Here is a 23,528-nt window from a genome sequence, read left to right on the forward strand (position 1 = left end):
AGAGCCATGAAACCAGGAGACATACCTCCATTTAATCAGTTTCTTCTACTACCTTACAACAATTCTCCTGGTCATGCAGTTTTTGTTAGGTCAGATCAGGGACTAAAATATGCTGAACTCAGATTGAGTTTATGGTCCAGCAGCCTGAGGTCTAGCTGTGGCCCAGGGAAAGGCGGGCACGTGCAGCTGGCAGAGCAGCTGGAAAAGGATGGACTGGACCTTTTAGCAGTTGCCTGCACACAGATGGGCTTAACGCAATTAGGAGGCTGTATTCTGAGACAACAACTCACATGTGAGGATATGATGGCTTTGTGCAGTCACTTCACAAGGCGCTGTGGCCTGTTTTTTTGTAACTGTCTTTGAAGCACTGGACGTGGTGGGAGTTAACACTGGTCTACCTCTCTATGGTGACACTTATGTTTACAGTTCATTTCAAACAGGCTTCCCAACAGTGCCTAGTAGTCAGCTGGCATTTTGGTCCAATTTTAAATGGCTGAGAGGTAAACAGCAGCCATCTATGATCAGCAATACCATTAGATACTAAATTCCCCTGGGAATGGGAATTTTCAGGCTTTATAACATCCCTGTCAATTAGTTTCTTAGCAACAATTTACCCTACTGTAGAGGGTGTCTTTCATCTACAACAACTTTGTCAGATTATAAATATTCCATCCACACGCATTCAAACTGAAGGGAGAAGTCTCCAAGTAATCTAATTTACTATATTGATTTTCTGCTATGCTCTCCTGGTTATGGAAACCTGGGCCACATTAAGAGAGATAAAAAGCTAGAGGTACTCTGATTGAGTAAGACTGTGGTAAATATACCGACTGCTGACCTACTAAATCCTTGCATTTGAGACTTTCATTGCTGTTCTGATCTATTTCTCATCTGGCTTTTTGCTCTATAAAGCTTCTTTGAGCTGAAGATACTAACGATAATACATTCCCAAGATCCTGATTATATAAACCTGAGCTCTGTTTGCCCATGTTTGTGCTAGTTCAGCAACACAGATTTAAATTCTGACAGTTAGACTAAGGCAATGTTTGTGTTCAGACAAGGTCAATAAGAGCAGTCAGACTGTGTGGGCATGGGACCCTGTATGGTCACCCGGCATGAAAAGAGGGCCAGGACAGAATTTACAGGGAACTAAAACCATATTGCCTGGGCTTGGCTGTCATTTCCCATTCATGTATGACAGGAGATGCACAAATTCTTAGCAAAGCCTGCAAAAATTTTCCATGAGTCTCATGCTGTTTTCCAGTAGATGGTACTGATCAAGAGCCAGAGTACACTACTTTCCTCATGATTGCCAAAAACTCCACATTAAAAACAGATATCATAGTTAAACAGCATCACATTCTACTTGATGAAACGAGCATTTTAATGGCATCACTTCAAAAAAAAGAAGTCCTAAAATTAGATTAAGGCCAGAGCTGATTGTAAAAGCATTGTTAAACCACAAATATCTGTTTGAAAAAAATCAGCCTGTGACAATTATCATGAGAGATTCCTGTCTGCCACTAGCAGGAACACTTGTGGAAGGGGAAGACTGCTGTGTTAAGGATGGTTTCTGGATCAACCTCTTGCCTTCTGCAAGCAGATGCACTGTACTACACAGAGGAAGATCTTCCATAATAGCTACTTTCTCTATTGTCTCCAGCTTGGAAAAGGAAGGGAAAATGACACTCACACTTTTGCTTTTTTCTAGAAAACAGACTCACAGGAATGGTTTAAAACATTTTCCTTTGCAGACATCAGACCTGCAGTCAAAGCCAAACCATCGCAAGCATCTGAGACGCTAGTGCCACAAGGCCAGCCCTGTCACACTGAAGTGGGGTAAGGTGGGCTTGCAGCTTCATTCTTCAGTGGGCAGGCTACAACATATATCACTGCCTCAAATGCAAACACAACCCATTCCTTAACCTTAAGTTTGGCAGTAGCAAGTACTTGGGAGTTTTTCTACTCAGATGAGATTGATATCAGCACTGCTTACAGAGTATAATACACTGTCTGCTGTAAGACCACCCCTCATGAATAATCTGCAGTACCTAGGCACCACGAAATACAAATTCTGAAATGTGTGTTTTGTTTGTGCATGTTTGAATTGCTAATGGTAACTCAATGCAGTTCTGTGCGGTAAATGTATTTTCTTTTAAGGTAATCAACATCCACCCTAAGGGAAGAATAATGGATGCATTTGAAATACAACAATTTAGGCTTAGGCCTCAAAATATGCTTAGGGACAGCATCTAATTATTTTCTGTACACTGAGTTTGAATCTGATACTTCCCTGGAATTATAAGTGCTCATTTACAGGCCCACAAAGTGGAAAGGAAGTTCTAGCAGGACTTGGGAGTTTACAACTGTCATGGAAACAAACTCCTTGGGCTCGGTTTCTTTCCAGAGTTTTGGAGGCAACATGATGGGGCAGCAGAAAGTTCAGAATATCCTCATTAAGGGGGAAAAAGGGGGAGAGAGGAAGGGTGTTTTTACTTAGCTCCTGGTGAATGAGTTGGACTTCTGAAGACTCCAAGGAACACACACACAACTTAACAGGACCCACCTTCTGTCACAGCTCCATTGCTTTCCAGGTCTTTGTACAGCCTTTTGGCATGGCTCAGCAGACTTAATTCAAGCATTTCTTTCTCTTTTTAATCGTGCTGATTTTTTAAAAAATTGATGTTTAGCTGTTGTAAAATACGGTATTTTACTGCTTATGCCGCACAGAAAGAAGTGCACTCATGCTTCTAGTGTCACTCTTCACAGACTTTTAAAATGTTTTGGTTCTTAGCCACAAATTTAAATTCTAGGATTGAGGTGCAGGTCTTAGCTCACTTGCAAGCCCAAACACAGCTATGGACTATGAGGTCAACTGGAAGGTGGATGATGTTTTAAGTCGGTTGGTTTTGTGTGGCATGGTCAGCCTGGCAGACTTTACTGGTGTAACTAGCAATATTCTGCTTCTGAGTAGAGCACACTCTTCAGAGACCCTTAAACTATTCCATATGAGGAGGTGAGTGGCAGAAAATTTAGTGTAAACTTTCAAAAGGAACTACTTGCCAAACTGCAGTTTATGAAATACGAGCTAAAAGCCAGCCCTTTCAAAAGGCACTGGAGTTGTGCTAAGTCAAAGCAGCAAGTTGCTAGCTGTGATCTGGAAAGACCAGAGAGAACACAAACACCCTATAAAGTCTAGAGCATGGCTGATTTCAGGGAAAAAAAAAGGCACTTCCGTTGTTCCCATGCTCTTTTGTAAAAAAGCACCAACAAGCAGAGCATTATTTAGAGCCTGACTCCCCTAAACCTAAAGAAGTTAATAGAATATCTCTTGCCCTCATGCAAAAAATTCTGCTTTTAGTATGTGTACCAGGAAGTCCCATTGAAATTTCCAGTCCAAGCACCTAACACTTTAAGTACAACACAAATTCCACAGGGCTAACGAAATCCATCAGATGAAGGCTAGAGATGGCTCTGAGTCGAAAGGAAATGCTACTTTTTAGCCAGATTTGCTGTATAGTATATTGTAATTGTAAAGACTGATTGGTTTGATGACCTCACAGAAAAGGTGCTACCCATAACTAATGGGAGCTGTGCTCCCCATTAGAAATTTATATGTCAGCAGTGGCACCAATACTATGTTTAGTTTTCAGTAAGGGCAGAAACTCTGATTCTGACTCTGCCAGAAACTGGCAGAACTCTGAAAGAAAGCGAGGGCTGATATCCTCATGCGGTGAAAAACCAATAATCTCAAAACCATTTCTTTAACCAAATAATCTTCAGATCTAAGAGACACGCACAGAGTAAATCAACCAACCACATCTGCTTATCTAAGCAGCAGTGTCCAAAGCTTCTAAATTTATCCCTCGAAAATGGTAACCTGAAAATATAAAGAAACCCGAATAAAATAAGAACTGTTTTAAGAAACCATGACAAAGGGCTGCAAACTGAAAATCAAGGAAGTAGGACTCTGCTCTCATGATTTCAAGGACTGCCTAGATGGGGCTCCCAACTCCCTTTTCCTATTATATCAAAAGCAAGACAGAAAAAAACCTGACCCAAAACCGAAAAACCACCAAACCCAAAGATCATTGATTTACCTGTAAATAATAACATATATTCTGACTAAGATGTAAATTAACTGCATCGTTAGCATTTTGGAGTAAGCACTCACAGCAGTGTGACAGCCTCTGAGAAGGCTGCAGAACTTCCTACTACTGTGGAATATCGGAGTATTTTTTCTAAGAGTGTGACATCTGTGGGAGTGTGTTCTGTTTAGTACATGCTGTTGTTGCTGCTGTATTCAAGAGGTATGTTTGAGAGTAAGGAATTTGACAGACATGATAAAATAATTTAGAACCCTGGCTGCTACTTACATTATTGATCATAAGGTGCATGATTGTTTTCGGTATCAAGTCGCGGATACATTTGTTGATAATCGACATGTAGGAGTCCACAAGATTTCGAATTGTCTCCACCTGTCTCTCCAGCTGGGGGTCCATTGAAAAATTGTCTGCTTGGCCATTCTCATCGTTTTCAGTCTACATAGAAGAAAAAAAGTCAAGTCTTTCAGACTGCAGTAAACTGGAAATATACTGGGGGGAAAATGGACTTAAACTGTAGTAATCCAGCAACATAAATCACACAAAGAATGTCTGGAGGTTAAAATATGAAGTACTGGCCTGTTTAACGTTAGCATTTACCATCATGAAATTTGGACCTTAAAGGTTAATGCAATACAAGATATAAGACCTTTTTCACAAATTACATTATATATTTCCACACAAATTTGTAGTTTTATATGAAAGTCTTCAGAGAATGAAAATAAAACCCCAAGAAGTGTCTTACATCACTTGCTATATTATTTATTATAAAATCTTTTGCCATTCAGATTCAGACAGCTTGACTTACTTATGCAAGGAAAGCAGCACTGCAAGTCTGGATTTCGAACTTTACCCTCCTATGGGTAAAACCCATCCTTGTTACTTAAGGCTGACTCAGTTGTGACAAACTCCACAGTTCAGCCTCAAACTTGTTAGATGTGAATAGCACCTATATAAACAAAGGATTTCTGAAGGATAAACTACAAAAGCGTCACTAGTTCCAGTGCTGAAGGCTCAGCATAACATCGACTGGATTATATATTAGAGATCTCTTTTTCATAGGACAGAAAAAATACTTCTTTGTATGTAAACAGTTGACCTAATTAAAGAAAATACCAGGAACTAACTGAAATCTAAAAGGTATGTACCCTGCTTTGCTCTGACCTCTATAAATATGAGAAAACCTAAAAAAATAATAGTAGCTTTTTGGTAAAAAATCAAACTGCTCTCTGAGGCTCAAATATGCCAAAATAATGGAATTTCAACCTGGAAAGTACAAAGAACAATGTTCTTTCCCAAAACATTGACATTTAATACTTCTTCCTGAAAATAACCACCAAAGCCATATTAGCATTAACAATAAAATATAAACCTGTTCTCTTGGTACCTAGAAGCATAACATGAAGAAACGGAAAATACTTGAAAATGTGAATTAACAAGAACTAGTTATATACCAGCGAGATCCCTGTCAGCACAACACCATTTACGCTATAGCATTTAGCTAAAATTTGCACATCACTAGTGCTTTACAGTTTCCCAGAGCAGTTGAAATTCGTGAAAGACGGTGAGAGCTAGATACGCAACTATATCACCAAAGAGGCTCCTCCTTGCATGAAATGAATTCTTGCTGGGCCAAAAAGAGATTCCTAGTTTTATCTCCTAATACAGGGTCTGTTTCTGCCCATGCAGCAATGGCAGGTAGACCACTTTGCATTTTACCCCTTGTAAACTATGCCTTGATCAGTCCAGTCTAAATGAAGTGGTGATGGCTGTAATTTGTTAAGAAATAAGATCCAATGTACCATTTAGAAACAAAACTAAATATATTTAGCAAAGTTTCAAAAGTTCAGATTGCTTTTTATGACAGAAAAATTACCGGAAAACCATCTAATCTTTAAAAATAATTAGCAGTGCTACCTAAAAATCTTGGAACTGTAGAGGACACTCAAAGAACTCTGGATGGAAAAATAGTGTTTTCAATTCTGTAACATGGTAGACACACTACCTTATAAACCTTACTCATTTCATTAATAAACTGCATATGCCAAAACGTCACAGCATGCAGATTGACTGTTTTCCTTAGCCTCCATGTCTGAAAAGAAACTAACTGTAATTTTCCCTGTGAAATACCAAATAAATGGAAAATCACACATCTGTCATATATCTACAGATTTTAGCCAAGTACTGCAGACTGAAAATGCCCCTTCCTAGTTCCCCTGCATTTGACTTCTCTTTCTTTTCTTCTTCTTTGTCTATATAAAGTACAGTTTGTCCATGTACCTTTTTTTTCTTCACTGTTTAAATTACAGATTGCAATAGGATTCTTAGCTGGCTAAGCAGCAAAGTGACAGATGTTTATCATTATCTTCATCAAGAGAATGTAAAGTAAAAATAGTAATTTGTCTGATCTTTAAGGCAAAGGGTAATAGTCTCTTGTTTGAAACTGTAATAGAACTGACTTCATACTGTTGATTTATTTTCTCTGAAATCAAAAAAAATCAATCTTTCATGAGTTTACAGTAATTTATTATGAAAGCTTCTGGACATAGTATTCTTAATGATTTGATGTCTCAACTGAAGGCTTTTCATGCCAGAAACCATCTTGTTTGCATCGCATCATGCACATGGAAATCTGCTTCTAACAGATTTCTGTGCTCTCCAGTACACCTACAAATGTAGGTGTTATCAGGCTTTCTTCTGTAAGCTGTCTGTGCACTGTGCCAACAGCAGCATGTGAGAGTAAGGTTGCCTGATGAGGCTGGGCATCATAACAAGACAGTAGTGATGTAGACATCCTATTCCATCTCCATGCCATTCTTTCAGAACAACTGGGTTTCACACTGAGCATCACTGTGACTCTAGCTTCAGTGCAAGCCACCCCTCAGCCCAAGTCCCTGCTACTCTGCATTTTAGAAGGGCTCTTGCAAATCTGTGGCAATGAATAAACCCAAACCAGAATACATAAGAAAACACATTTCTCTGACTCCTGTTGAATAGAATGTTTGTGCTGAACAGAAAAGAAGAACAAAGAAGGTGGAAACAGGCTTCTGTTTCTCCTTTCCCAATAGCCAAGGCAGCTACTGTCCGACTCCTTTCAGTGCTTCCCATCCTCAAGCCAGAACTTGCTGGTTCCAATCGCAAGTGCTAAGTAACAGCGTATGAATCTGGGCTAAGTTTTTGTTTGGTTGACTCTTGCTTAAAACTGCTATTAATTGTTGACAGGGATGGAATAATATTCTAACAAATACAACTGCCATTACTTTAGGAACTTTTGCAAGTCTCCAACAAAGAAAGTATGGAAGAATCTAGAGTGTTAAAAACCAGGTAAAGAAAATTAGATTCATCTTGGAAAATTCAAACTCAGAAAATCTGATGAAAATACACCAAAGATAGAGAAGCGATAGGTGAAAAAAACATGGACGAAGGGGAGGTAACATGGAAACCAGGATAGTGCTTCCATTTATATACACATACCCTTTGCCACAGAGAAAAGATTCTTCTACTTTCTCTGTACTTTAGGAAAATGAGAATAATATCCATTCCTTGCACTCTGTCTTTCATAAGTTGTTTTGAAAGTTTGTTGAACGACTTTTCATAAGTTGTTCATAAGTTGTGATCCTTGCATGGAAAAATGCTAGTAAAACACAAGGTATGTGTCATTACTACTCTTCTACCTTTCCCGAGTTTAGATACATTCTGCACTATGAATGTATTAAGGATTAACTAAAGCGTCATACAAGAGAAGACTGGAAACTGCATGTGAAATCTAAACCACTTAAGTTTGTGGGAACTTTACTTCTGGCTGCAGTGGGAATACGGTTTTACCCTACACGTGCATTTGTACCAGAAAAGTTATCGGTCTTCTGAAGACTATAAACTTTCTACTGCAAGAGGAATGATTCAGTGTGGTACAAAGGGGTGCAGGCACAAGGAATTGTGTGCGATCAAAAAATCAGAACAAAACAAAATCCACACAAAAAAAAAACCCTACCAAAACCCACCAACAACAAACCAAACAACCAAAAAAGGAATTGTGCTTCAGGATAATCTTCCTGATAGTGGGAACATGCATTTTGAAGAAAGACCCAAAAAAAAATCCAGGAAAAGTGGTTCCCTTTGAAATTCACAGCAAAACTGGGTAGCATACTGAAAACAGTCCTGAGCTGGCCACACAGAGAGTGCAATACTTCTAATTTCCATGATTTCATTACATTCAGGGCAGCTGCCAGCATATTTAAGAATGTCTTGTATAACATTCCTGATGTCAGTTCCAAGAAGGAGCATTTGCCTAGCATTTTCATTAGAGAAGTGTATCAACCAATTTTATGTAATCAAAAAGGCATTCTATTAAAAACGACTGAGAGGAAGCAGACTGGAAGGTGACTGAAAAAAGGGTAAAAGTCAAAGCAGTGGTAAAGAAATGCGCTGTATGCTAAGAAACATGTTCATGGCTGCAGCAAGAAACCAGCTGCTTTCATATCTTTAATTTACAGACGCAAGTTCATAACAACAACCACCACCTGAAAAGTAATTATTCCATCCAGAATATATTGATATTTTAAGTCACAGCTGCTGAATATATGATCTGTTTTATCTATTCCTGTCCAAGTAAGGTTTTTCTTTACTGTACCAAAACAGTGCACGGCATTAGTCCTACCCCTGCCCCGATTTTTCCTAAATCTTTAAAACTGATTATTGATACTCTCTCTTCATTGCAGTTTGATGCTGTATAGCTAATTTAGCTAAGACATTCTCAGCTGTACATAGCGTGCCTTTTGCCAGAGGACTGCTGAAACCACATGATGGCTTCACACAGTGAGGTTTTCTTACTGAAAGGAACCACAAGTAAATGACAATACATTACTTTTGTGTATTTACAACAAAGCAAGCAGCAGAAAAAGAACATTTCCTGGGTAGCTTGGAAGCTGTCCTTTTCCCTCACAGAGGGTGACTTTGCCACTCTCTTCCATGCTTTCAGCATCTCCTGACTTTGTACTGCTGTTGCCTTTACTGAGCCACCCACAGGCTGCCCCTTTCAGCTACTATGCTTTCATCAGCAGCCTTGAACTGCTCCAAGCAGAGGTTATGATCTGGCCTTCCCTTATACATGTGATCTGTCTCACTTTATACCCATGTAGAAGAAAGATATAGCCTAGTTAAATTTGATTCAAAAGTATTTAACTCCCTGGATTAGCTTAAACAATCGTCCATTCAGATTCTTCTTTGTGGTTACAGACATTGTATAGTACAGATCATTAGCTAAAATCTTCTACTGAATCCACATACTGCTCCACAGATATTTACATAGCTTTAACAATCCCAAACATCCAGAATCTATGTTAGGCTCTCTCCCTGTCTTCTTCAATCAAGAAGCTGATTTGGAACTAAGAGACTGAAAGGAATGATGTGAAAACTCCGACACATTTGGAGTTACTTTTGTCTTACAGTTCTTAACAGGTTGACAACTAATCATGTCAAATCAATCCAATCTCCTTTTAGAGCAGGATTCAGATCTCAACATTAGATGCCACATGTTTCAGACTTCAGTAAAGCTTTTTGACACAATCTCAAATTACATTTTCATTACTGGAAGTGTGCTCTCCCTGCAGTACTCCTTGGATTCTCCTTTCCATAGAAAAGCTGTCAATGGCTCACTGTCAAACTGAAAAAGTCTATCAAGGGGACTTTTGTATGGGTTGTATTTTAAATGTACCTTAAGGCTCAGGATGGTGGATTATAGCCTGTGCTTATTATATTTACAGATGAGAAGAAACTGGAAGGGCATGTGAATACATTAAATGACAGGCTTGGAAAAACAGTTTAACAATATAGATGAAATCCATTATGAATAGAAAATATTTGACTTAGGCAGGAACAGATTAGTTATAAATATACAGCATGAGAATGACCACTTAAGAGCAGTTCGGCAGAAAAGGAACTGTGTCTGCAGTGCAATATAAGCAGAGTATTAGTCAACAGTGTCTTGCTATTATGAAATCAGTACAAGAACTGTGCATCCAGTTCTGGTTATCACACTTCCAGAAATTTGTGGCACATTTTGAGAGTGTTCACAGGAAACCAAAGATGTTCAGGGCTCTGTAAAATATTACTTGAAAGGAAAAGCTAAGATCAGTTGGGACTGATGAATTCAAAAGGAACCACCTATGATTCTATGATTCTATTCTAAAGGCTGATGGGCAGCTGTGGAAGGGGAGAGATGAATGTCTTTGCGGGTAGGAAAAGGTATCAAACAAATACTTGGAAAGTGTTACATGTAAGAACAGGGAAGCACAAAAATAGATGGCCTAAGAGAGTTGCAGAATCTCCTCTGCAGATTATACCAACATCCCTCAGAAATGGCCTAGGTACGGGAGGCACGGGTCCCTTGAGGCACGGGAAAGAACTAGACAACCTCTTGCAGCCCCTCCAGCCCCTCTGCAGCCAGCGGCGATACTGGGTGAAAGCAGCATGGAAATTGTGAGCCCACAACATAGCAACAAGAAAAGGTGTTTCTGAAAATACAAAAACCTAACAACACCCCCCCAAACCAACCAACCAAAAACCCAGTATCTTCTACTTTTCCTTTTGTTCTATGCAAAAATCAAGTAAAAAAAACCCAAATATTGCCATGAATAGCCATCTCCCCTCAATGAATCTGTACTCCAATTTCACCATTTGCTGCCATGTACGTTTCTCACACAAAGGACTTTTACATAACTCTCCCTGCGCTGCAAGTTTTGATTTGGAGCCAACAGCTGCTTCATGCCTTTCAGAACAGACTGCTGGACAAGCAAAAGCAGAAAGAGGCTGGCATAAGGAAAACAGCACCTTTGTTTATAAAACAAATACTACTTTGGAATTTGCAAACTTCTCAGTCAAAGAATTTCCTTGTCATAACAACACATCAAGTGCCCCATATTTATAAGAGCATATTAGAAAAAAAAGGATGTGAGATACTACTGGCGTGATATTTGCCATTATTTCAGTATAGAAGGAGGTCAACGGATTTTAGGAATTCTCAAATAGTGGTGAGTTAGCTGGAACTCAGGTAATGATGATGAAGACAAGAAGTGTGATGATTATCCCAGAAGATGTTCAGGCTGAAATTTATTGTTCATTTGCTACCAAATGCATGAAACACATACCTGGAGGCAACAGCCTGATCCAGCAGTGGACATGAATTGTGTGGGGAACAGACTAATCTATTGTGAAAGGAGGTAGTCAATAGGTGGAGGCATCAACTGGACATTGGAGGATTAAAGGATTAAAGCTGTGGCTGTGGTATGCAGCTCCCCCAGGAAGGAAAACAAGTGGAAATCTTGGAGCTTCTACCAAAGACAATGAAAGTAGAAAGCAGGAGAATTAGTCATCTATGATGCTGATCAGAGAACTAATAAGACTCATCACAAAGACTGAAATAACCCCTTCCCTTTCATCGCTGTTATTTACCTCCTTACCAAAACCATTCTTAGAAGAAATGCTGGCAGAACTGAGGACTTCTACTAGCAGTAACCGTGCAAGAGAAGATCACTGACAAAATATTCCTTATTCCAGCAGCAGTTCACAAGACTCAGCTGAAGGATTCCTTTAAGGACAATGAATTGCCTTATTTTATGAGATAAAAATTGGGGAAGTGAGTGTTCAGTGTATAGGTGGTGAAGGCAAATCCTGGGAAACACATTGCCCAAGATGATGTATATATGCCCAAGATTAAAGCACAGTTTATCAATTCATGTGTCTATGTAGATAATACAGGAGTTGCATGCTTTTTTTTTTCACCAAGTGTGATCATTTTAGAGGTAAGCATCCAGAATAAAGAATAAAACTCACAGTTCTATCTTTCCTACATCCTGTACTGAGCTCCTATTCCATGGTCCCCCTTCGTTTCTTCCAAGATGCTAACTTCGCAGCACTTATCAGCCTTGTTTAAAGAAATTTGACTAGATGAGGAGAAGGGTAGCATGCATAGCTGTGTGCATGCTGGGAGGGGCGGACTTGAAGGAGGCCTTACAGTGGGGGAGCTCTGCACAGAGTCCAGTGCAGAGTCTCTGTAAATTACAGCTCTGTCTTTTATTTTTAGTTGATCTAATGAAATGTGTCACCTATAACTGCACTCTTCCATAATTGATGATGTCTAGGAAAATACTCTGAAATTCTCCTCTGATAAGCACCTAGACAAACTTGATGTTTCCTCTCTGAGATGCAAAAGAGGACATTAAATTGTTGTCACCCCCACATCCCTCGAGCCATGAGAAGTACCAGATCTGTCTCTGCTGGGCCAGACTAAGCCCTGTTTCAGCACAAACTCAGTGCAGGACCGACAAATGATCTCCATAGTAAATGATGCAAATAAGAAATGTCAGCATGTTCCAAAATTCCTCACTTAATCTTATTGCCAGTTGTATAGTCTGGATAATCAGTAAATAAATCCCTCTAACTTTGCTGAAATCCTTAGGGGCTGAATATACTTTAGAGAGCACTTCCTAATTCATTCTCATTAACCTTCTCAGCTCTAAACAAAGTAATTTCCTACTTTTCTTAGCATCTGATTTTTCCACTGGCCTCTGCAACACCTGATTTAGCAGCAATGATTTCTCACTTGTGATTTCTGTTTTGAACTGGCATTGTTCTTCCTCCTCACACATATGCTTGCTGGAATAGCACGAATCAGCAAGATTTAAAACCTCCCGTTCTCAAGTTTGAAGCCCCTAAAGGGAAATTGCAGTTGTGATGCCAAGGAACACAGTCGTATGTTATTTGACTTTTCCTCAGCCAGGCTGACAGTGGAGGGGGAGGGAAGGAGGAAGGAAGGGGGAAAGGAGAGGAAGATGGCATTTTAATAGCACCCTCACTGATTTCACGCAGTTGGATCACTGTGCTCTGGAGCAGCACCATTTCCTTTCCCCTTTGCTTTGCGTTCAGTCAATACTGCTAAACCAGGCTCTACAGGAAAAATTCTCAATCTTTGTCTCGCAGCATGGACCACATTTTACTACAGAAATCTGTCATGTGGACACCTCCCCTCACAGGCTAGCTGGCTAGCCCACTCTTCACCCCCATTTTTGACAGACCATTACCAACTCAAGCCTTGCACAGGCTCACCCCACCCTCATACCAGATGGGACAACATTCCTGTCAGTAGAGGATGAATTATCCCCTCAATGCTCGCCCCCATTCTCATAGTCTCTGTAGCACCCACATCAAGTGCTTATCTGAAAAAAAAACTAATAACAGGAATGAATTTAATCTAATTTAGCAAGTGAACATACAAGACCCACCAGCATCTCATGTAGATAAATCTGCCTTTCCCAGATGTTAGTCATATACCAAACATATCTTGGCCAGAGTTCTCATCAAAATATTTCATTTGATAATTCACCTCCTAGGATTCAAAGCTCTCATACACATTAATAGGTTTTCCATAAGCCCTCCATCAGGCAGAGTGACAGTGGTCTACAAATTCTAGCAGGAACTCTTACCCCAATAGAATGTCAATGATCAGCACCATGCACACTCCCCTTTTAAGAACCCCATTAACTTTGCAAGCAAAATTTTAAGCTGCAACATTCCTCTAAGAGAAAAAACCTCAAAACTCATCAGAAGAAGAATTTGAAAACACTGAGAGCTTTATTGCAGTGTAACAAATATTGTTAAACAAAAGAAAATCATCCATACAGAAGCATAGAAATTGAAAATTATTGGGTAACTTTTTTTCAGGGGAATAAATATGTTGTGAGCAACTATGCTGCACATAATCCTGGACCAAATGAAATTAGATACTGCTTTATGACAAGACTTCCATTTTGTACAAATATGCCAAACCCCTTCTAAGTATCCTGCAAACCCAGTAGAAAATGAAAGATTTTTTTTTTTCCCCTCCCTAAAATAAAAGCAAATTATATTCAAGCAACAGTGAGATTCTGGTAAGTTAATACAAATGACTGTAAGCAACAAGCATAAACACTTCATGTTATAAGACCACATGCTTGTTAGCACAAACCAAATGAAACTATAAAGTTTACACCTTAAGTCACTCTGAACTCATGTCTATGGGGAAGTTACAGGACATCAGTGATTAACACTCTACCCTGAGGTCCAAGCAAGCACAATACGTAGTTTTCCTTCGCAGTTAAGATCACCTGGCTTTATTGTTGCCACAAGCAACCCTAACCTTGCACTTCAGTTGGATAATTTTGCAAAATTATTTGAACTGACAATTACCTCTGTCATTTTCAGTTCAGATGTTTGACTTCTCACCTCCACCCCCACCTTCTGTTACTGGTGAGCAGCAAAAGGTAAAGTCAAAGCTAATTTGACATTTCTGATTTTGCACAGCAACGTACAATCAAGGAACCCCATCCCTGTGGCAGTGCAATGAAGACTCAAACTTCTTTCAGACAAGGAACATTAGCTCACACACACTCCCAAGGATTAGAACTGTTTTTGTCAAGAACAACAAAAACTGAGACACCATTAGGGCCAACCTCTTGCTTTTTAGAGGGTTTATGCCTGCTGAGCAAAGCTGGGTAGTAAGAGTGGTGCTTTAATGTATCATCCTAATGACTGAATGTCTCACAGTGGAGTTACAGGTATAAAAGTTTCACTCTTCTTCCTCTGTGGTTCTATTTTAAAATGTTTTCTGTAATAAAATTACTGTGAGACAGCTAAATCCAAGGGCAGGCATAGAACTTGAACCCACGGCCTTCTGGCTTAGAGGTGAGACTATTCCTAACTGAGCCAAAGTGACACATACATAATATGCTTTCAAGGTTTTTAGAGAGCTCTGTCATGATTTAAAAACACTAAGTCTTTGTGGTACAAACCACAGTGCAGGAAAGAACTGGGGCTCCCTTTTTACTGCTAATTTTAGCTTATGAATTGTTTAAAATCTCCTGCAGAATACATAAAACCTTATTCTGCCATAAGCTAAGAGAGAACAGCCTTTCAAAACTGGTTCTTAATTATAGTGTTCCCCTGCTAGATGGGATGGAGGCAAGTTCCAAAATTGTGTCAGAGTATATGAAGTGATAAAATAAGGATGGGTGAGCTATTTTTAAACACACTCAAAGACTTTGAGGTCAAAATCCCTGAATTTATAGCCTTATGGCCATATTAAGACTCATGGATTATTAACACCTGTATGGTGAGATTCAAATATAATTTCATTTGAAACACCCTCTGGCTTCAGAGCATGTGTTCCCTACCAGTCCGCCTGCCAAACTGGGGCCCCCCAGGGAGCCACCTTTAAACACAGATTATATCCCTGCTGTAAATGGGCATTTAGGAGACAAATGGGATGAGATGCTTCCATTGGGTGTATTCCCTCCTCCTTTCTTTTCCCAATACATTTTTCAAACAAGGGGCCCGCCTTTCCAGATGGGCAGGAAACAAATAGGTTAAAGAGAACATTTGAGGAATAGTAGGCAAAAGCACATACTTGCTCCTTACTCTACCCAGCCAAGAAAGTGAATACAGTCTCAGGCCATGGTGATATTCCATTGCTGCAGTTGTGCTTCCCCTTTGAAGGGGCAGCTGGGCACCTGCTGGAGGTACAGGATCGAGAGCTGCTGCCCAGTAAGATTTGGCCTGGTTAAACGAAAGTGATCCTGACCTCTCCTACACTGTTTCTTCTCTGCTGCAGGAAGAGAGGCTTAGCAACAACTGCTGAAAGACATCTCAGACATCTTGGATAACCCAGATTTGTAACAAAATCATTGTTTTGCTCATGGAAATAAGCCATGTACAGGCATCACCTGGGAAGGAACTGGCACTGCCTTTCCCCCCGCAAGCTTCCCAGTGCTGCTAAGTAACGGTCCTGATCTCAGTTTTGACTCATGGCAGCATCTGGCTATGTAAAAGCTGTCGCACTCTGTTCACATACTGCTTTCCTTTCAGTAATGATCAACATACACTGTTTTGAAAAAGGAGAAAAGCAACTGAGTGAGGAGAAACCAACTGCACAGACTTTCGCTGCCTTAAAGTGAAAGTGTTAACAGCTCTCAAACCCTTTTCCCCATTTTGTTGTTGACAGTCTACAGGAGTTTTAGGTGTATTTTGCTCTAGAGGCCAAATGAGTGGCATTAAAGGCTTTAGGGCTCTGACAACACTGCAAAATTATTTGCACCATTTACATTGTTCATTTTGTAACAGAGGAAAGGTTTTTGGGAAGCCATTGCACAGAGATAAGCTATTGTTTTGGAGAAGACCATACAGTAGTTAGAAATATCAGAGGAAGACAAAAAGCTCTAAAGCTATTTTCAAGTGAGTGGATTTATTTGTCCAATTTCTGAAATTGTATTTACCTGAGCGAAAACTTGATGTTTTTCCCATTTGGATTTCCGTACAGTGATGTGTAACATAAAATACTAATGAACGGTAGATGGGTAAAGTAAAAGTAAAAACATTAGTCAAAACAAAACTCAGACCTTTTCTTCATTATGGATTTATGGAGCAATAAACCCCTATAACATGCACAAAGAGAAAACCTTGAAAAAAAAAAGGTTCAATACAGAAAACATCTACTGAGTAGTTAAAAAAAAATAATCCAATGTTCTTGATTCTGTTCTAATCCACGCACATTCATATTTCCATCAAAAGGAGTTAGTAGAATGGGTTCTGTATTATACCAATCAGAAGACTATGATGCATTTACTTGCATTAGAGGGTCTCCCAGTTGGAGCAATGCTGAACAGATCCATGTTCCTTACTTAGACAATTTGCAAGTATTTTATATTTTTTACAAATCCCTGGTATTAGACCATCCTATAAGCATTAAAGACTCATTCTTCCAAAACTTCCCAGTCTTGGTCTGAAAATCTTTACAATAGCAATGTGGGGAGTTCAGAGACACTTTCTCTCCTTGAGGGCAAGAGATATCATTCCTACAGACACCCATTACTTACTTAAGAATTGTTGCTTTCAGGAGTTGGGCCTCATTTTGGGCCAGTTGCAGTCACTAGGAATCTTACCTCAAATATCCATTTATTCAGACAATAACCACTTCCTTATGTTTCAGAACTGACAAAACCAGTTTTAAAGCTTTTCCTACAGGTGCCCTCCACAAGTTTAATAGTCCTGTCCTATTCCCTCCAGTTCCTAACTAAAGTGAATTTCTTTCCTCTAAGTATAAACAGAAATCAGCAGGTAAAAAAGTTTTGTCTAATGTGGCACTAAGGCTGTGGAATTTACTCCCACGTGAGAATGGCACAATAAAGTCATTTGTTTAAAAGTAAATTGAAAACATTCCAGTCTTCTTTGGCTTACAACTACTAGCTTTAGTTTCTGCACAGCACTGTAGAATGTCTGGCATCAAAGACACTTTGTACATTACGCTGAACTTGTATTAGACACTGTTAGTGGCCCACTAATCACAGCAAACAAAGATCCCTTGCAAAAACGACAAAGTACTGATTTTTCACATGTTTGGCAGGGACTAGGAGAGGTTAACACCACAGTTTTCTGGATACTACACATTTTGAGACATGAAGTGTTGACAAGGCATCTGAGAGGGTGCAGATTTTTCAGTTGATAATTACATGTTCCACATTAAACAATTCTTATGTGTGCCCAATTCTCTCTAAAGTTAGACAGAAACTTACCTCAGTGTAAACGAGCACTATTTAAATTCAGATGCCTACAAACGCATGTGCTTCTTTACACCTACACACAGATACCATGCATGTGTGCAGGGGCAATGGTTATTGGCAAGAAAATCTACAGTGATGTGAACCATGGTTCACATGAACCTTGAATAACCACAGCTGGAGAAAGTGAAGGCTTATGTGAGACACACACTAACAGAAAAATTAGCCTGAGGGAATGCGATTGCGTATTTGGAAGTGTTGGAAGAGGAATGGGAACTGAACTGGTATAAAAATGAAAAGACACAAAAAGGAAAACCAGTTAGTGGCTAGGCAAGCAGCAAAGGTAGCACACAGGAAAGACCATGGTCTGGAGTTGCAGGGTGTATTTCAGGGTGCAAATTACTGATAACATCAAAGGAGAAAATGCTGTGTTGCAGAAGTGTGAATTACTGCTTTCAGCTCCATGGCTGTCATGGGCAGTTTCTTGTCATCCAGACCAAAGCAGAGGAAAATCTGAGTCATCTGCCCTGAAGCTTGCTATTTGACAAGATGATTTCTATCAGGTTTGGTAGAGCAAAGTATATTGGCTACCAAGCTTTCACAGACAAAAGTTATTGCACCTGTCTCAGGTGAAACAAAACTTACTGAATGATTATCATTCTTTCCTAACCAGGGCAGGAGATGTGAAGGGAAGCAGTAAGGGAATAAACCACTACCCTCAAAAAAGACACATTATGCAGAATCTCCTAAAAGTATTACTGATATACACCTATAGGCAGTCATCAGCTCCCAGTAACTCAACAGCTCCTGCTACTGCTCATGGAATGGCTGCAGAATTACAGTACGAAGGTATCAACATGGTACTTGGGTCTGTGGAACAGCAAGTGCAGTGCCCACAGTGATGCAAATACAGGTTTGTTAGTTGAACCATGACTCTATGCAAGGCTTTTGAACATGCTTCATGCTTTGAAACGCTTTAAAAAAGAAAAGAATGAAGGATGGCAGAGCATGCCAGACTCAGTCAGTTAACTGATTTTCTGACTAAGAGAAACTTGACAAATCTTTGGTTCAGCAAAGTGGCACCCTTAGGAGACTGGCAATTAGGCTTATAAAGAAAAGTATTAATGAAAGAATAGTCCAGTAAAAACCTGTCTAACAGGTAAATAAATGATAACATGGGAGGAAGAACTAGCAGCCTTGAAGGATCTCACCATCGAAGTGGCCAATGGATCAGTCTTACTGAAATAAAATAGCATGAACTTGCTAGCTAAATTTGCTTCTGCCCATAATACAACATTGTGAGGTACTGTCAACATAGTGAGGGATTGAACAGTGTCCTGGAAGACACAGATAACTTCAAGGGTTGGAAAAACAGAAACAGGATGAAATAATAATTATATGCTGACAGACTAATGACAGCTACTACACTGGTCTGGGAGCTCATCAGCTAGCAATAACAAATGAAAATAAAGCCCAGACATGGCTAACTAATCACTAAATACTTCTAAGACACTGGTAATACATGGCCATGAAAAGACCAAATGTGTTCGTAGTCTCTGTTATGAGCAATGCATGTCCAATAGACGGAAGACCATTTTGTATGGTACTGGTGCAATTTCCAGATCACTGACGGAGAAGGCTGTGGGTCTTCTGGTGAAAGATAACACTTTACATTTCCCTTGTTTCCAGGGTTGCTGCACTATTTCTCTAAGAGTCAAGTGAAACTGCATTGCCAGAACAAGCAGATTTTATCACAACAGCACTGAAACTGCTTTTCAGCCTGCACAGGGTAGAGCACTGCAGTCGTTGAGAGTCCTAGAGTTACACTGAAATAGCTCTGCATCTTATATGAACTATACGGCTCTCTTCCTTCCTCCCTCCCCCACAAGGTTCTTGTCCATGTTTCAAGCCATAGTTCCCTCCCTCTGAGCTGGAAGTGGCTCTGCATCAGCTCTCCCATTAAACTGGGAAATATATCTGGGAGGAAAGAGCACAGATATTTGGTTAGTGGTCTCAAAAAACTCCCATGTACACACTGATCAACCCAAAGCTGCTTCTGCTGCTTACTAGGCCTGGGAAAAGAGGAATGTGGGCTTTGGAAAAAGCTTTTCTTAAGAAGCCACTGGGCACTGTGACTGTTGTTTGACCATTTTCTTCAGTGGGAGCTGCAGGAGTATTCACCGTTCACGGGTCTATGCAGACCTATTTAGGGAGCCTGGTAACACTAGAGAAGTGGTGTAAAGAAACAATTCCTGCTCTTCCAAGCATGATTTTCCTATTTCTGTATCAGTCCTCTGAATCCTCACCTTCTACAGAGTTTCATGTAGGAGGAGACTGTCCATAAAGCATGATCAGAATCAGGAGGAGCAAATGAAAACTCAATGTCAGTACAGTGAGCTGGGCTCACTTGTCACCTCTGGCACCCTTCCGGAAGCCTTCATCCAATTTGGCAAGAGGGCATGACCCTTGTGTGAGAAAAGCAGGCAGCTGAAAAGGCAGGTAAACAGCTGACTAAAGATCTTGATGCTCTGATTATCATGTGGGCTGCTGGTTATAGCTTCCACATAGCGGAGAAGGGAAGGAAAAACTTTATCTGAAACCCTAAAATTAACAATTAAATTGATAGCAGCAAGTTGCACTGGACCCTTGGTACTAAGTATCACACCTGAGACAATCATTGTGTCAGTGACTAGTCTCATCTAATGGAAGGTTGCGTCAGAATTACTGAAAGATCAAATGACACATTTGAGAATCTGCTACTCCAGTTAATTTCCATATCCACCCAGTGAAAACTTTTGGGGTGTTTATCAGGAGGGGAATGGTAGAAGGGGGTGAAAGGGAGGTGAACTCTTTAAAATAGAATCTATTTTCTGGCTACCATCCTTTCATAAGAGGAGGAAAAAAACCACCAAACCAACTTCAGCTTAAATTACAGGCATACAGACAAGCTCTCTCAGCCCCAGAAATTCATCCTACATGTTGATTAATAGTCAAACTATTAGAGCTTTAGCATGAAAAATAGGCTAGGCTTCAACTGAAGATTGGCTGTAGCTAATGATGCAGTGGAATGAACATTTTCATTCCAGCTAAACCATTCCTGTTCCTGTAAAAATAAAGAAATCCAGTCTTGGGTTATGAAAAAGACCTGAAGAACTCTGCATAATTCTTGGCTGAAAATAATACCTGTATATACAGGATATGTTACCTGTGAAGTCAAACATAATTGCATACATGTACATTCAGAGTATAAATATCTGAAGTGAGGTCAGGGAGTGGAAGAGAAGTCGGTGACTATATCTTAGAATTTAACATGTATAAGTGCATTACAGAGTTACTAGATTTCAACATAGCTCCTGTCTCAGGCTACAGAAAATTAAAATGTAATAAGGAAAAACACCAGAAGGAAGTGCAGCAGGCTGTATAGCATCTGCCTGGCAAGGCTGCCTGACATCAGCAGGATTTGCCTGGAGATTTCCCTGTGGTTCAGCCCCTGGCGCCATCAGTTGGGCTTGAAAGCAAAAGCAGTGGAAGGAGGTAATTAAAAGTGACTCTGCACCACTCCACTGGCAAAAGAGTCCACTGCAGCCACCGAAAGAGGGCAAGAAAGGATTCATGGGTATGTAAGACATGGATTGTGTCTCTCCAGCTTTAGTGATTTCCATTATGGAAGCACAGCACTTTACAACTTTTAACTTTTACGCCAAATATCAACTTTTTTTTTGTTTTGATTTCAGCACATAAAATGCAAACTCCAGTTCAGCCGATGTCAACAGCTCATTCCCCCTAAGCCACAAGTAAGGTGCAGGGTATAAAAAGCACCACAAGGCAGAAAGCTGAAAAGTGGAATTACACACAAATAGTGACTGCCACCAGAGATTCTGCTGGCTAGACCAGCGATTTTCAAGACTATGAAACTCAGAGAGGGTGTGGGGGAAGGCCACGAGTTTCAAACCATCCTGCTGGCTGCAGGAACAACTAGTAAAAGAAATTAAGAAAAAAGTCAGACCCCAGAAGAAGCAGAAGACAGCATGTTCCAACTCTAACCAGCTGAAGGAAAGTTTATATAAAAACAATCACTTGGTTAGTGACTCATAAGGAAAGAATTCCTAAGCTTTCTTCAGGGAAACCCCAGTAAATAACATGTCTAAAAACACATGAAGATGGTGTTGTCTGTTCCGTTACGATACTCAGTCCACATGATAAAACCTTTGGCAGCAGAAAAACCTACTGAGCACAGTTCTCTTCGGGAAACCCAAAAAACAGTAAGCACTGCCACGGCTGCTTGCAAAGTCTGCCTCATATTCCAGTTCTTGTATGACATGTCTAATGCAAACTGGGAAGAAACTTCGTGAAAAGAACTGTTTTTGTTACATCATTGGAGAGTGCTTCTCTGTTGACTAGATGCAGTCATACTCTCAGGATATATAAAGCCTGGATTTCAATACATTTTGCATCTTTTATAACTGCATGTTATGGATTTAAATATCCTGCTGTACTATGCCCAACGAAACTGAATGAAAAGCTTGCTGCAGGCACAGCCTCTCTGGAATATGTTATCAGACACACAGCAGGCTGTGCAAGAAATAGTATTCTATCCAGAGAAGGGATGGATATAACTTGCAATATAAAACTTTGGCTATAAGTGTTATTTTTCTTTAATTCCTTTTTTTTTTTTTTTTTTTTACATTTTAGATCAGCACAAGATTTGGAAGCGTGTTGTGTATTTTTAAGAGTATCTTCCAGCAAAGAGACTTTAAACTCAGTAAAGTAAGATCATAAAAACAAGAGAAATTACAGTGGTTTCCAAACAAATGACCTGATCTGAACACCGTGACGCCTGAACTTGGACTGACTAAAAAACTCTACTGTTGGAGATTCCAGGTAGGAATATTAACAAAAGCATTCTGTGTCAAGCAGGGCTTATGTTCTGCAGCAAAGCCGCTTAGTTTTTGCAGATGTCCAGGAGGACAGAGTGGAAACTTGGTAGTAACTTACTAGTAATTTTACCTTGCTCTCCAATGAGTTTTTAGCTTGTTAAGTGTGAATGTGGACATTTTAATTTGCAGTGGAAATCTCCCCTGCCCGACATTACTCCTTTTCATACTGAATACAATGCATTTTAGTTTATGTTGCTCCCTGTATTTTCAGCTGCTGTAGATCCATAGCAGACTCCAGAAATTTTCCAGGATACAGCCAGAAACTTGTCACAGAAAAACCTGACAGTTGGAAGCACTGAAGAGTCATTCCCAAGCGATTGTGGAGTTACCATAGTAAAGCAGTGTTTTTACCAAAATTCTCAGCAACAAAAGCAGTAAGCATCACTGATATTTGACCTCTAATTTTCCATTGTCAGTGGGGGTTGAATTTGGAAGGAACAGAGTAGTTGTGACAAACTTTCAGGTATTTGCCTATCTGTAAACTCTGTTAGATAGCTTAGTGCTCCTCTATACAGGATAAAATATATGTTATAAAAAGCTATGAAAGAACAGCCTATAGGCCACCAGTACTGAAGAAGCAAGAGTTCCTCCCAGAAAGAAAAAGCAGCTGCAAGTAAGATACAAGCAACTGCTTTAAAACAGGAGCATCATTTAGGTCAAGTAAACCATGTCCATACCTGAAATAGAAGACAACTAGAAAAAACGTAGGCAGGAATGACTTGGCCTGAAAACCCAGCAACCCGCAAAAGAGGAACAGGTAACACTGGGAAGTGCTGCATCCTTTTATCTTTCATGGAATGGCAATGTTCCTGGGCCTTACCAGGGAAAAGATGTGTCTGTGTTGCCCATAGACAATTTCCTAAGAACCTGGCCCTCAGGACAGCTGAGTTTCTGCTTCCAAGGAC

The 23,528-nt window shown here is 39.9% G+C and overlaps 1 protein-coding gene across 5 annotated transcripts in view; it reads right to left on the reverse strand.

Moving 5' to 3' along the window:
- Positions 1-23,528, reverse strand: part of DNM3 (dynamin 3) — a 180,305-nt gene that overhangs the window by 19,570 nt on the left and 137,207 nt on the right. For all 5 annotated transcript variants that reach the window (XM_061451856.1, XM_061451854.1, XM_061451853.1 and 2 more), the window contains one exon: positions 4,377-4,541. In XM_061451856.1, coding sequence (XP_061307840.1) covers positions 4,377-4,541 — 165 coding nt within the window. The remainder of the gene's footprint in view (positions 1-4,376; positions 4,542-23,528) is intronic.

This window comes from Pezoporus flaviventris, unplaced genomic scaffold, assembly GCF_033815535.1.
Source record: "Pezoporus flaviventris isolate CSIRO_AGI_PZ_B2104156 unplaced genomic scaffold, CSIRO_AGI_Pfla_v1 ptg000013l, whole genome shotgun sequence".
Taxonomy (NCBI): Eukaryota; Metazoa; Chordata; class Aves; order Psittaciformes; family Psittacidae; genus Pezoporus; species Pezoporus flaviventris.